Consider the following 15,098-nt stretch of genomic DNA (forward strand, 5'->3'; position numbering starts at 1 on the left):
TTTGCTTGCATGTAGGGGTCTTTAGCAGTGGGAGAAAGCAGGGGACCCACAAGGTTACTCCTTGTCATGTATAAGTGTGGGATCGAAACCATGCCACTTGACTCAAGATAGATCTTATGATCTAAAGTACATTCCAACCTCGTGGGTTTCCTCTGGGTCCTCCCACTGCTAAAGACCCCTATGCGCAAGCAAATTATTGAAATAAAATTAAACCATATGTTAGTCCCAAAATGACCTAGTTTGCGTGTGTGTCTCTCTGTAACTTGTCAATACACAGGTGCTTAGTATTTTATCACATCCGAATGCCTAGGGGAACAGTCTGAAAATCCATGATATTTCTTAATCAACAGTGAGAATTGAAGAAAATGAACCGTGTTTTAACATCTTACTTTTCTTTACAAACTATGCTAATCAAGATGGGTATATATCCCATGCAGTGTGCTACCAGGCAGCCCAGTGAATAAGGGAGAGAGAGAAATGGGGTTAAATGTCCACTGACACAAGCTGGGTCATTTTGGGACTAACATGATTCAGATGTTAAACCTTATTTTATTCCATTTTTCTTGATTTCTGTCTGGGAATCTTCGAAAAGCTGCCAATGGTATCCATAATACCTTGATTTTCCGTTCCGTCTGAATATTTCTAATGACTAGCTTTTCCTCGGAAGATTTTCTGTCCTGCATGTCTAGAGACAAAATTTCCCTTATAGCACAATGCATGGCGTATGCCCTGGCTTCATTAGCCAGGTTGATGCAAAACAGTAGGACATTAAACCCCATTTCATTTTCATTGACAAACCCTCTGTCCTGCACCACTGGAGAAACCCAGAGGAACTTTCTCAGCCACCACAGAGATCAATCAAACCTGGGACCTTATAATCACTGATCCACCGTGGCTTCTGTAACTTTGGAAAGACTAAACAAAAAAAACCAAGTCTAACTATTATTTTTAAGTTCTTTATTTAGCTAAAAGAACATATATAGATATTATTTACGATTTTTATCTAGGTTTGTCTAAAATCCTAGTATCGTCACTCTTGTTCTCATTCACACTTCACATATACATATATATTCTCACACACAAACATTATTAAATATATATCTAGTTATAAACACTGGGCTTATTCAGGAAAAATTAAATCTAAAATATATTAAAGATGAAGTCTTTCCATTGGTTTATTGTAAAAATCCTTTGGCTTTTATTAGCCACTGAAAAGACAGCATTCTTAACATACTTTATCTTAAGTTTTTGTGAATGGGCCCGGGTCTTTATGTCCACACATCAATTTTATTTACAAACTGATGAATGAAAAACTTTGTGCAAAAACTACTGATGATATTGTTATTCTATTGGCTAAATAAATCGTTAATGAGTTTTCAGCCAATGAAATGACATTATCATTAAATTATATTTCCTAATCCTAATTCAACAATTTTCCTGACAAAGAAAATCATATACATATATATATCGCCATGCCAACATGTAAACAGATAAATTGATGTGTCGACAGAAATGTCCCGTTATCATTAGATTTACATAGTCTTCACAGAAATAATCACTGCATAGAAAAACAGTTCTAGGGACATTCAATAATATTGGGATTGCTGGGATTGTAGTCTGCCATCCTCCTTTAATATATTATACAGCCTTACTTCTTTAAAGCCATTGATCGTAATTTGGGGGATTTAGAGTCCCTCGCAAATTAAAATATTGTGAAACTCGATGGAAAATATCAGCTCAAATATCTGTCCAAAAATGGCTCAACTCTGGTCAGCATATAGAACATTGTAGCCATTTCCAAATTTTTCTTGTCAGACATTTTTTCCAGACAATAAAGGGGCATAACTCTTATTTAAGCAGTTGAATTCAATGACTTTAATTGTAATATGATAACCTGTAAGAATAATGAAAATGAATAGAAACATCTATAAAATATATGTGTATAAAATCTATAAAAGAGATTGGGAAATGAAGCTAATACAAGAGTTATCTTCCCCTTTAGATTACTGTTTGTCACACTGGAAAATTTCACCTTTAACTAACCCTACGACAACCTAATCAAAAGGGTGGATAACTCTGGATAATGTTTTGAAAACTTGTGGTGTAATGTATATAGTCTATTTTTAAGCCAGTTGTGTGGGTTCGAAATTCCCAGGCTCCGTATTAGGACATTACAAGTTTTATCAACTCTATCCCAGAAATCATGACATGAATTTCCGTATAGAAAAAAAACTCAACTCCCCAACCAACCTTATCTCCTCCCCAACCCCCTAAAAATAGACATAATGAAATAATGTTCCTCAATTTAGACAAAGTCCACAAATGAAGGAAAAATGTATTGAAGTTTCAAGAAATGAATACAATTAAATGTAAAAAACAAAGGGTATAAAAATGATATAATTTGAATTTTATGAATGGGATTGTTAACCGTCACATGATACATAGTTGATTTATTTAACAAAAGCAGAATTTACAGATTGGTAATATACACAAGGACTTCACTATAAACACTGTATAATCTACACAAGTGTCCTAACATAACACTATATAAGGAGTGGCATGCAGAGAGGCGGGTGTGGCCCTGGGCGTACATTTCAAAGGGGACATCCAATCAAATTTGTTTAAATTTGAAATTACAGCTGTCAACTTTGCTGTACAAGCAAGCTGGCTGCCCTTACGTAACAGTTTATTTCTTCTGTTCAGACATATTTAAAATATCATCCTTTCTTACTGAGTACTAGTACTTGAGTCTTGGGGGCACCAGGCATCACAGAACCTCTGCACGTGTGTAGTAAACTGTGCTATAGTGACATCCTATTGTACCGCGAGTATTGACAAAGCCAAGTCCTTATATGTATAATTTCAACGCAAACACCTGTTACACGGCTAATATTCAACAACTATATTTAAACAAATAGATATTTCATATCCATCTATGTGTACAGTACCTTTAAAATAAACAAAGCTTCTACAAATTCTTAAATTATTACAATGATTGAAATATACCTGCAAGGCCTAAGTTATCAACATTTTTAATAAATAAAATGTCTTGTGCACATCATCTGAGAGATTGATGAATCCAAAAACGGTTCCGTTTCGCTCCGTTTAGTATTTACATTTGATATTGTCGAAACCCAGTGTCACCTATAATGTTCGCTACCATCTATTGATGAGCAGTGAGATTATCTGCCGTTCAAATTGCTCAAATGTACTTAAAATGATTAATTAAACATACATTATGCAAGAGCTATATCTGACTTAGCAGGTCTTTAAAAATTATTAATTAGCCATTAATTAACATATCCAGACCATAATCAACTCTCGATGTCATCCCTAGCCTGCAATATTAGGATCCGACTTGCTGTTCTACGCTCATTCATAATTAAATCAAGAAATGGATAATCCAGACTATGTATTTTATCAAATCGACTTCAGTAATGATGATCGAGGCTAGGCCCAAAAATCAATTCCTAAATTCTCGGTTCAGAGTGGATCAATTTGACTGAAATTTTCAGTAAATTCTCTTTACATTATTTAGTTTTTAACTATTATAGTGAGAAATGCCATCTCAAATAATGTATCTTTAAATAAGAAAATAAAAAATCAATTTGAGTACATTTTAGCATGCATTAAGCGGTGGGAAGTTACATCTGGAAAATTCAAGTTACGCCCAGAGACTTTAAGAATACTTTCAATTATTAATACCATAAAGATTTATGAGATTAATAACACAACCGTTCAGACGGATACAAAATATTACGAAGACAAGACAAATAAATAAAGACATGATAATATTAGCCTAAAGCATGAATTCTCCAAGAGAGAACAAAACAAAAAAAGTCATTTGCAGTAAAATCACACCTAATTTGCAATCAAAAACCCAATAATATTTAAAACCACTCAGAACAGATAAATAAGTACAAACATTATTTATAACATCTTTATATAGGCAGCATAATTATGTATCAATAGAAAAAAAAACATAGTCCAATATTATTATTATTATATATATATATATACGCATTTAAATGCAAATATAACTTAAAAAGTGGCACAGTTATCGAATATCTTAAATCAAATGTGCCGCATATAGGGCACAGGCTTGTATCACAATTAGGTCTTATAATCGACCTTTACGTCAACTTTACATCAACTGATTTCATGTTCCGTCTCCTAAACAAGTTGTCAAATATAGTTCAAATATCTCGAAGATTGATCGTAAACTTTATTTGAAACTTGTCATAATGACGAAATCGGACATCAATCGGAAATTTCCTTAAAATCAGAGTTTTATTAACTCTAAAAGTCTTAAATTATCACGGCAAATAACTTATCTCTTTAATTGCTTGCAAAAAATCGTATTCCATTTCAACTAGAAGTCTGCAACTTCTATGGATGGTCAATGAGAGAAAAGACGTCTAACTTCTCGTCAGCTAGATGTCTGGACGCTTGAAGATATTTCTTCCATTTAATTTAGATGGAAACCCTTCTCCTTCGTCGCTGCTAAAAGTCTTTCTTGTAAAATATCTTCTGATGAATATTCGGGAAGTTTAAGATAATGAACACAGGTATTAACGGAAGGGTAACTACTGTCGTTTCCGTCTACTTTACGAACGACTGTTAATCTGGGATGAAGGTTAGCAAGTCCCCCTGGTGGCAGGGAAGAACATCCAGTAGCAAACTGTAGAAAAGCTTTTCGTTGATCTGGTGAAAGACTTACTAAAACATTGACCAATCTCTGAAATCCAGGACTGAAATAAAAGGAAAACATTAAGTTTTAAAGTCTTGGAGCATCATTTGAAATCTTTTTCATCCCTTGCAAACACAATCTGATTAAATAACAGATCTATATTTCATTTCGTTTATTTTTTTATACTTTCGATGGTCCACACTACATGAAAGAGAGAGAGAGAAATGGGGTTTAACGTCCACTCGACACAAACTAGGTCATTTCGGGACTAACACATGGTTCAATTTTATTTCAATAATTCGCTTGCGCATAGGGGTCTTTAGCAGTGGGAGGAAACCGGAGGACCCGGAGAAAACCCACGGGGTTGGACAGGCGACCCTACTCCTTGTCACGTACAACCGGGGATTCGAAACCACGCCAGTCGACTCAATGACAGACGGTATGATACAGCGCGCGCACGCTAACCATTCAGCCATCCAACCCCCCACACTACATGAAGATCTGATCGCGTCAGGGGTCATAAGAGCGGCTTTTGACCCTATGATGTCAGACATTTGATTAACCCATCAGCGTTGATGTTTCTAGTTGGATATCCACAGCTGTCTAGTCGTTCGGATAGTACAAAAAACTGAGGTCCTGTGTATACATTGGCATCCACGTAAAAGATCCATTGGCAGTTGGAATTCGATAAAAAAATAGTCTATAGTGCCGCTGCCCAGGCAAAATTTCCCTCACAGCACATTGTATGAAGTCTGCCCAGTTGGAGCAGAAAAGTAGGAAGTTAAACCTATTTCATTTCATTTCTTTTAAGGTAGTGTTGAATAGTTATAAAATGCTGATAGACGACTTACCTTTCTCGTGTGTAACCTAACTTAGGGTCGGTATAGTTGATAATATCTTCTTTAGTCCACGTGGGAGCCTGTTCACCACATAACATAGTAGATAACTCTCCAGCACTGAAGGCATGTAACTTTGCTAACGGTAAAACTACATCAAATCCAGCTATAAAATACACAATTCAAAAATATTAATTTTACTATAAACTATTTAAGTTGTTAGAAAAGAAAGCTGATATGGACATTTTTTTTTACTCAGAATTGAATGTGATTTACAATCTTAAGAACAACATACATAGTTGAGACTAACAAATTCATTTTATTTCTTATGGTTACGTGTTCATTGTGAGGGTAAGATTTTTGTCTGACAGCGATGTTTGCTCTACTCGCCTTGGAATTTAAACTGTCAAGGGTTCTTTTTGTTTACACAGGCACAACTCTAGGACATTGTATGTATGTGTTAAAAATGAAAGTTCACTGGGATTGAACATGTGACCTCCAGGTTAGTGAGCCAACGTCTTACTCACTGAGCCACTGTGGCCCCTTTGTTACTAATATGAACATTTGGTCTTAAAAGCTACACATCCAAAAAGCTTTCCTTGAAAGACATACATCCCCACATTGAAGTGTTGTGAGTCCATTATTCTGTAGTCTATACACAACCATTTTACCCCTGACAGAAATAATGTTGGGCCAGATATTGTAAACTAATTTACACCCAAGACTAGTCTCTGTTTGGCAGATTATTATATATTTTATTGTCATTAAAAATTCCTGTATATCTATTTATCTATGACTTTAACATTATCATTTTTCAGATAGTTTTTTATTTTTTAGTAGTTATTTAAAAAATATCTTTTTACCTTTAAAAGCCTCCATTTGTCGTCTAATACCACTAGAGAGACAGAAATCTGTGACTAGATCAATATATTCCTCAATATTATCCAGAGTTACTTCCTGCAAAAACAATAATTATTATTTTATTCTCAATATTCACAATAAACATTGATTTTCATACATATGGTCAAAGTTATACAAAAAAAAAAAAAAAATACAACTCAATTTTATAAAAATCAAAGTCGTCTAAATAATTAAATGTATTTCGAGAAAGTCACCAAATATTTAAGCTTAAGTCAATCCATTGCAACTCTTGTGTTGCTGACTCGAAATCAAGTTCCCTCTTAGTTTAAACCAAGGTTTCATTTCAATATCTTACCAGCTGGTCAATTTTTTTTGACATAATTAGTAAAATATACTATTCAAAAAAAGTAGGGGATATTTGATTTTGGGGGCATAATACTAAAATATGCAAATGACTACGAAAAAAGTCACTTTAGAACCTAACAGAAGAAACATTTCCAGTTACATGTGACGCCCAAACGCACCAATAGCTACCGCATGGAATGCAGGTGATGCTTGGGATCATCATGGGGGTCCAACCCAAGATTTGCACGACTCTGACTTTGAATGTTACAGTCATTGTGGCATTGAATTCCAGGGTGGAAACATCAGTTTAATTGTTTTAGTGACCAGAAAACAAATTTTGATATGCGTCGGCTTACCCAAAATGAAAGGTTACGTGCCCTTGGCATGCTACAGATCGGCACAACACAGGCGGTTGTGGCGCGGACGATGAATGTTTCTCAGTCTGTCATAAGCAGGCTATGGTCCAGATACCGTGATACACAATCTGTACAGGACAGACCACGCTCAGGTCGACCAAGGGCGACAACTCAAGCCCAGGATCGATTTATCCGTACCTTGGCCTTGAGAAAACGTGTCATCACAGCAAATCAGATCAGCGCTCGTCTTCAAACAGACACTGGTGTGAGAGTGAGTGGCCAGACGATTCGGAATCGACTGCATAGGGGTCACCTTCGCGCCCGACGTCCTCGCGTGATCCCTTGTTTGAGAGATCATCACATTCAGGCAAGACGTCGTTGGTGTAGGGATCGTCAACACTGGGATAATCGACGCTGGAGCAATGTGATGTTTTCAGATGAGTCAAGGTTCACTGTTGATTTTTTGGACAGACGTAGGAGGGTGTGGCGTCGTCGAAACGAGCGCTTCCAAGACGTTAACGTCATCAGACATGATCGACAACGCAAGATGTCACAGGGCCAGGATCGTTACAGGTTACCTCCAACAACAGAACATCACCACATTACCTTGGCCAGCACTGAGTCCCGACCTCTCCCCCATCGAGCATGTCTGGGACATGCTTGGACAGAGGTTACGTCAACATCAACAACGTCCTGCCAATGTCCAAGAACTTGCTGCTGCGTTGCAACAGGAATGGGACAATCTGGACCAAAATGACCTTAGACGTCTCATTAGGAGTATGCCACGTCGGATCAATGCTTGTTTGGCAAACAGAGGAGGATTTACCCGTTACTGACTTGGTTGTGATGCTGTGGTAACTTTGCTGTTTGACCCCGGGTATCATTTTACCCTTATAATGGTCAGTCTGTGCCTTACTTAGTCTAACGATCATTTGGAATAAAACGATGAATGTAAACTTCATTTCATTTTGTCATTTGTTTCTTCGTCAGTTTCATAAGGTGACTTTAATTTCTAGGATTTTTCCATTTTTGTTTATTTGTTTTAAAGGTCTTTCTACATATAGAAACTATAAATTTAATAGTATTTATTGTGATTTAAGCATTGATTCTTTACAATTCTAATTCTATGGCATTTTAATTGACTGACAAGTCCTTTGGATGGGACGAAAAACCGAGGTCCTGTGTACACATTGGTGTGCACGTAAAAGATCCTTTGGCAATTGGAATTCGATATGAGTGGGCCTTAGCACCGCTGTCCGGGCAAAACGTCCCTCACAGTACACTGTATGGCATATGATCGTCTTCATTAGCCCAGTCAGAGCAGAACAGTAGGACGTTAAACCACATTTCATTTCATTTCATTTTGTAATTTCTAAAGCTGGTCAATGAACAGTGTCAGTCAGTCACAACTGGTAAATATGAATGAACCAGCAGATCTAGTGATAATAATAATAAAACTGATAATTACCTCGTTTTCTCCATTTATTTTGAGATCATGTGACATAAAACCATAAACTTTAGATGATGGGTTAAACTGGAATGTTAAACTATACAAAAAGAAAAAAAAAATGGATTAAAATAAAATTGGGAAAATTCATTTCACTACACAAAAAGATCTTAAAAAGATCATTGGATGAATGAAAGTTCATTGGGATTTTCCGCTGTGGTTTCCCCATGTCAGTGGTGCAGGACGGAGGACCTGACAGGGACAGCTGTCTAGTCGTTCAGTTGAATCGAAAAACTGAGGTCCTGTGTATACATTGGCGTCCATGTAAAAGATCCCTTGGCAGTTGGAATTTGATATAAGAGTAGGCCATTGTGCCGCTGACCGGGCAAAATTTCCCTCATAGCACACTGTATCGGGTATGCCCGTCTTCATTAGCCCAGTATAGGAGCATAATAGTAGGAAGTTAAACCCCATTTCATTTCATTTCTAATTTAACTGGTATATATATAAGAAATGAACATACCCCAAATCCTCCAATCTAACGAGCATGGGGTGATCATCCGTACCAGGTAAACATAATTCTTCTAATAAAATATTCTTCTGATCTTCGGATATACTTCGGTCTTTCAATATTCTCTGTTTCTTAGCGGCCAATTCTCGTAGTTGTCGTAAAAACGTAGCTCTATGCTGATCCACCAATTCAAAATCTTCGTCTGTGAGGACGCCATGATACCACGCCTGAGTCATGCTGATGCGAGATCGATCCATTCTCATCTCTTTCTCTGATTCCTCGATACTTGTGATCATATCGCTTGATTCGCTGTGCCACGATTCTAACATGCCACTCAGACCGCGATGAGAAAGATCCCGGTTCTGTTTCGTTATATTTTGTCCAACGTCTCCAAGACACAGTAATTTAAGAAAGGGACGAGACAGAGGCAGATCAATAAGGCGGTTATCTTGTAAACATTTTGCTAGAAGAGTTCCGAGGAAATGGAAATGTCTTTCCACACGTTCCATGTCCGGACTTTCCTGCTGTAACGGGGCTGGGAATAGTCCCCCGATTCTCTGAACGTAATATCCTTGTGGTTTAACACCATGACCAATATCAATCTGAAATAAAATTTACAAATTATAAGGTGGGCAAGTAAAGGTCATTATTTTTACTTTAGCATTTCTATGGCATTTGGTAATTGAACTGGAATATACAGGTCACAATTCTTTGGAATACATACTGCTTATTACTGAGCGATGTTTTAAACTAGGCTTCTCTAGTCTGAATATTTCGCTTGATAAAGGCTACAGAAGACAAGTTGAAACGTCACTCAGTAAATAAGTCATAATATTGAAGTGTGCATAACACCAATGTATCCACCATCTACATTCATGATTATATGGCATGACGCTTATATATCCTTAATTAATTGTCAGTGTCATCATTAAATACTGCACTAAATACAACATAAATAGCACCATTAAATATCTTGTATAAAAACAGCTCCAATATAATACTGATGTAGATATCCATTGACTACACACATATTATAGATAGAACCTTTTATATAATACTGATGTTGGTATCCATTGACTATATAAATGTTATAGAGAGAACCTTTTATAATATACACTATTATACTTATATATTATACACTAAAACTGATGTTGGTATCTACTGACTACACCCATGTTAATATAGTGAAAACCTTATATATTACACACTATGGGTAGAGAACTCTCTATTCATCTCTAACTTTAAACTGTCAATGGATCCTTATACATGCAATACTAAATTTTCATCACATCCAAATAACTCGACACACTGTTCTAGTCAACTGTTCTAGTCAAATTGTTTTATGAGAAAGACATATTTGTTCGTACCTCTCGTTCATATTTATCAGGAATGGTGTCATCACACAACCAGAGACCAAGAGATTTCTTCTGTAATTCAGCTGCAACAAGGGCGTAAAATTCTAAAGTTGGGCCTAAACCTGTTCCTTCTTCACTCTGGAACTCAATCTAGAATAACAAAAAAACATGTTTCATCAGAAATTAATGGTGAATGGAATGAAATGGTTATTAATGTCTTCACAACACAATACTTCAAGCATTGTCGTATTAACATACAATAATATTTATAGCAACATACAATAATATTCATATTAAAGATACATTATTTAAGAGTTTAATAAAGAGTTGATCATTCTAGCTATCATAATTCAAAAATAGATGATAAAAAAAGAAAATATTGAAAATTTCATTCAAATTACTTCATTCTCAGCCAAGTTATCATTGTTTGTAGTTTTTACAAGATGTGTGCACAGTGGTAACCAGGGCATTGGTATAATCGGGACTTAGCCTCACTTTCCCATTTTTAAATTAAATTTTTAAATGGCGAACTGTTTTAATCTAGTTAAAATCTTGAGTATCTGATGCCATCGAGAGTCGATTATGGTCTTGTTTTGTTAATAAATGTCTAATTAATAGTTTATATAACATTTCAGGCCTAAAGAAAGATCTACAATAGGCAGATTTAGCTCTAGTCTTACATAGTGAATATACAATAATATTAATTTTTATGTTTATGTGTGCAATGCGAGGGAGAGAACAGTATTTCTGTTTATTTTTCTTTGAATTCAAACTGATAAGGGTTCTTTGACATGCATGCCAATATGTACATGGATGGACCTTGATTTTTTTCTCCCATCCCTACGACTAAGCACATTTTTCATGTTCTGTACACTCTGCCACTGGTGAAGACATCTACTTAGTACTACCTTCTCCTATGGCATGTAATGAATGGTGTATATCATAATGTAATTGTAATCATACAAATATAAAAGTAACATCCTGTACAGAGATTCATCTACTTCATAATTCGAGAATAAATCTCTGTTCTGAATGGCTGCCATATCCAAAAATAAGCATACTGTTTTGTAATGCGGTACTACTCCATTTCACACACAAAGACTAAATAAACCTATTCAATTCCAATAAATTCAAGCAGAATAAATACATCTTTAAATTCTCAAAGAATACTTAGTATTATCGACTAAAATCGTCAATTTAGGACTTAAAATGTTGGTCAACTAGCTTAGTGTGTGTTCTCAAGTGGATCTAACTGTAGACAGGCACCCTAAGTTTAGTATGACAAATGTAATTGTAATCTAATGTCGCATTGCAATGTAATTAACCCCATGTCTGTGATAAAACTACGAACCTCAAGTACAGCCTTTCTCTTTCCATGATGTTTCATGACTTGCATAGCCCAACCTAATAACTCATCACCTCGTGGTACTTTAACACGTTCATGTTTTAATCGACCCACGCGGAACTCATGTCCTTCATCTCGACGTGGTACGGGACTTCTGATACGATCTATTGATGCATCACGTTTATTCTGTAACCATACTATAGACCTGGTAATATACAAATAAATAAAAATAAAAAATAAGGGCATACAAAAAAAAAAAATACGCTGGATTTCTGAAAAATATCCAGAACAAAAATCTGATGTTATAGGGGGTGGGGGGCCGATTGGTTGGCATGTGCGAATTGTATCATAAGGTCTGTCATTGAGTCAACTGGCGTAGTTTCAATTCCTCGGTTGCATGTGACAAGGAGTAGGGCCGCCTGTCCAACCTCGGGTTTTCTATGGGTCCTCGGGTTTTCTCCCACTGCTAAAGAGCTCTACTGCAAGCAATTATTGAAATAAAATTGAACCATATGTTAGTCCCGAAATTATTAACTTTTTAAATTATTTTGTAAAAGGATCATGTGGCTAATTGCCTTGCCACAAACATCACATTTCAAGGCTCTTCAGTTGTCTCATCGTGTTGTTTATAGGAATGTATGATTATCCAGTATCATTTAAGATTGTAAGTAACATTTATCAGGGTTGCGTACTTGATAAATGAGCCTGTCACACTTTTGGCTTCAAACGTTTTTTTTATATAGAACCTGTAACCGTATCTCGCAAAAGTTCTATTAAGTAGACTGGGATTCTAGCGAAATAAATGGATCATTTGGGGACTAAGATATGGTACATGATAAGTAAAAGCCAGACTTTAAAAATACTGAAGGTTATTCTGGTCCCAAGTTAGCAAAGCATTCTTAGGCTTAGGTTAAGAATTTACTCAACTTTCAATAACTCTTTGAGAAACATTTTTGATCCAGAAACACAAACCTTTGTACATAGTTTCTTATTAATGTATTTGATACATTAAAACAACAAAAGTTGTATAAAGGACTATATTTTAGTTAAGACAAGGCAAACAATTTTGAGTAAATTCATAACTTAAGTCTGAGAATGCTTTGTGAACTCGAGGCCTGGTCCAACATCGGGATTCAAATCGGGAACATTCTGGGTGAGATTACAAAGCCCTAAACGCTCACTTATTACATGTATGCTTATTTAGCAGTACAGGTAAAAGATTTAATATAAATACCTTGATGTTCCGAAAGCTGTACAGATAAAGTAGAGCTGTCGTGTATCGAATGGGAATACCATCGGACACCATCGTGTTAGATGTTCACACCACTCAGGTAGGGAATGACTGGCTAAAACTAACGGATCTTGAATCTGTTGAACAACCTTATTGGTGATTTTTTTACTGATAAATTCATCTATTGGAATGTTCAACAGTACATCACTTCCATCTGAAATAAACATTACAAAAATATTATAGGTTGCTTATGCGTAATGTTTTATCACTCAAGTATCTGAAAGGAGGGGGCCCATAGAGGATTATACTACTAACAATTACATTTTAGTGAGGTCCTGGTGTATTATGTAAAACAACTCAGATAGGAGGGGGCCCACAGAGGATTATGCTACTAAACATTGCTTTATTTAAACTGGGAACCACCTATTAATGAGCTTCCAGTATATAATGTAATACCACTCTAATATCAGATAGGAGGGGGCCCACAGAGCATTAAAATACTAACCATTACTTTGTTAAAACTGGGAACCACCTATTAGTGAGGTTCCAGTATATTCTAATATCAGATAGGAGTGGGCTCACAGAGGATTAAGATACTAACCATTACGTTTACTAGGTGTTGTTTGTTCCTGTGCTATAGCATATAATCTCTGTAATAATTGTAATACATGCTCTACACTACAGGTTGATTGGTCCATACTCCTCGCAGCATCACGATCACCTAATGCATTTCGCCAATTCACATATTTCTCCATGCTCTGGGACGACTAGAATAAATAAAGTATAATAACTACAATATTCTCTAAAAGGGATTTAAACAAATATCAGTCTAGAAATGTTCAGTATTTACAAAGATATGATGAATTGAAATGGTGTTTAACTCCACTCCACACAAACTATCATTTTGGGACTAACACATGGTTCAATTTGATTGCAATAATATGCTTGCGTTTAGGGGTCTTTAGCAGTGGGAGGAAATCAGAGGACCCTGAGAAAACCCCACGACGTTGGATCCTCATTATATAGCTTTGTATGAATAGAAGACAGACTGCACTCTTTACCATGACAACAGAAGTGAACACATCTGTAACTCATATATCCACTAAGGTCATGAATATCATGTTAACATAAAATGATGGTCATACTTACTCGAATGCTCTGAGTTTCTGAATCTTTTTCACCATCTTCCTTTAATTCTCTATACACAATCCTGTAATATGTGGAACGGACATTTAATATCATTCTTCAAATAATAAATAAACAAATTAAAGCTGTACACTGAATCAGAAATGACACATTTTTCTACAATTGAAGGCATACTTCAAATCTAAACTCATCCAAGATAATCCTCCCCCTCCATTTTGATTTCAAATGGTTCCAATGTTATCCAATGTGTGACATATCATTTATGTCTCAGTCGGGATCACTCTTGAAAAACTCAATTATTTGTATCGTAACATTTCTACTCGCACATCACAATAATTTACCTAAGCTTCTCACAGAGCAGATACAATTTATTATTATTGGGTAAAATCTTTTGATTGCCATCCAACCCCACTTCTTTTGATGGGTGAGGATTAGCAAGGACTAAGTTGTGAATAATTCGATTGTGTCTGAAATGAGTAAAACTTACGTATAAGTAGGTTCCCAGACCCGACGTAAACGTTCTGTTCGTCCGCTACTGGAACCTTGTAATAATAAAGTCTGGATATATTTAAATATACAAGCATTACCATCTGTTAACTGGAATTCTTCATCATTCATCTAAAATATAATTCACAGAATTAAGTAAGTGAGAGAGAGAGAAATGGGGTTTAACGTTCACGCGACACAAACTAGGTCATTTCGGGACTAACATATGGTTCAATTTTGTTTCAGTCAATTGCTTGCGCATAGGGGTCTTCAGTAGTGGGAGGAAACCCAAGAAGTTAGACAGACGACCATACTCCTTGTCACATACAAGCGGGGAATAAAAACCACGCCACTCGACTCAATAACATACCTTATGATGCAACGCGCACATGTTAACAACTCTGCCACCCAACTCCCCCATTTTTTTTTTTACAATATATACATTGTGTGAAAATTTGTACTTGACAAAGTCTGTGACAGTTACCTTAT

At 35.9% G+C, this 15,098-nt stretch overlaps 1 protein-coding gene across 5 annotated transcripts in view; it reads right to left on the reverse strand.

The window, feature by feature from the left end:
• Positions 1-942: 942 nt before the first annotated feature.
• Positions 943-15,098, reverse strand: part of LOC126821879 (E3 ubiquitin-protein ligase HECTD1) — a 57,465-nt gene continuing 43,309 nt past the window's right edge. For all 5 annotated transcript variants that reach the window (XM_050550461.2, XM_050550460.2, XM_050550462.2 and 2 more), the window contains 11 exons: positions 14,611-14,741; positions 14,127-14,187; positions 13,579-13,744; positions 12,981-13,191; positions 11,753-11,951; positions 10,414-10,551; positions 9,059-9,648; positions 8,557-8,635; positions 6,390-6,483; positions 5,542-5,692; positions 943-4,751 (listed from right to left, as the gene is read on the reverse strand). In XM_050550461.2, the coding sequence (XP_050406418.1) occupies positions 4,469-4,751; positions 5,542-5,692; positions 6,390-6,483; positions 8,557-8,635; positions 9,059-9,648; positions 10,414-10,551; positions 11,753-11,951; positions 12,981-13,191; positions 13,579-13,744; positions 14,127-14,187; positions 14,611-14,741 (2,103 nt within the window). In that variant the 3' untranslated portion in view covers positions 943-4,468. The remainder of the gene's footprint in view (positions 4,752-5,541; positions 5,693-6,389; positions 6,484-8,556; positions 8,636-9,058; positions 9,649-10,413; positions 10,552-11,752; positions 11,952-12,980; positions 13,192-13,578; positions 13,745-14,126; positions 14,188-14,610; positions 14,742-15,098) is intronic.

This window comes from Patella vulgata, chromosome 5, assembly GCF_932274485.2.
Source record: "Patella vulgata chromosome 5, xgPatVulg1.2, whole genome shotgun sequence".
In the NCBI taxonomy this organism is placed as follows: Eukaryota; Metazoa; Mollusca; class Gastropoda; family Patellidae; genus Patella; species Patella vulgata.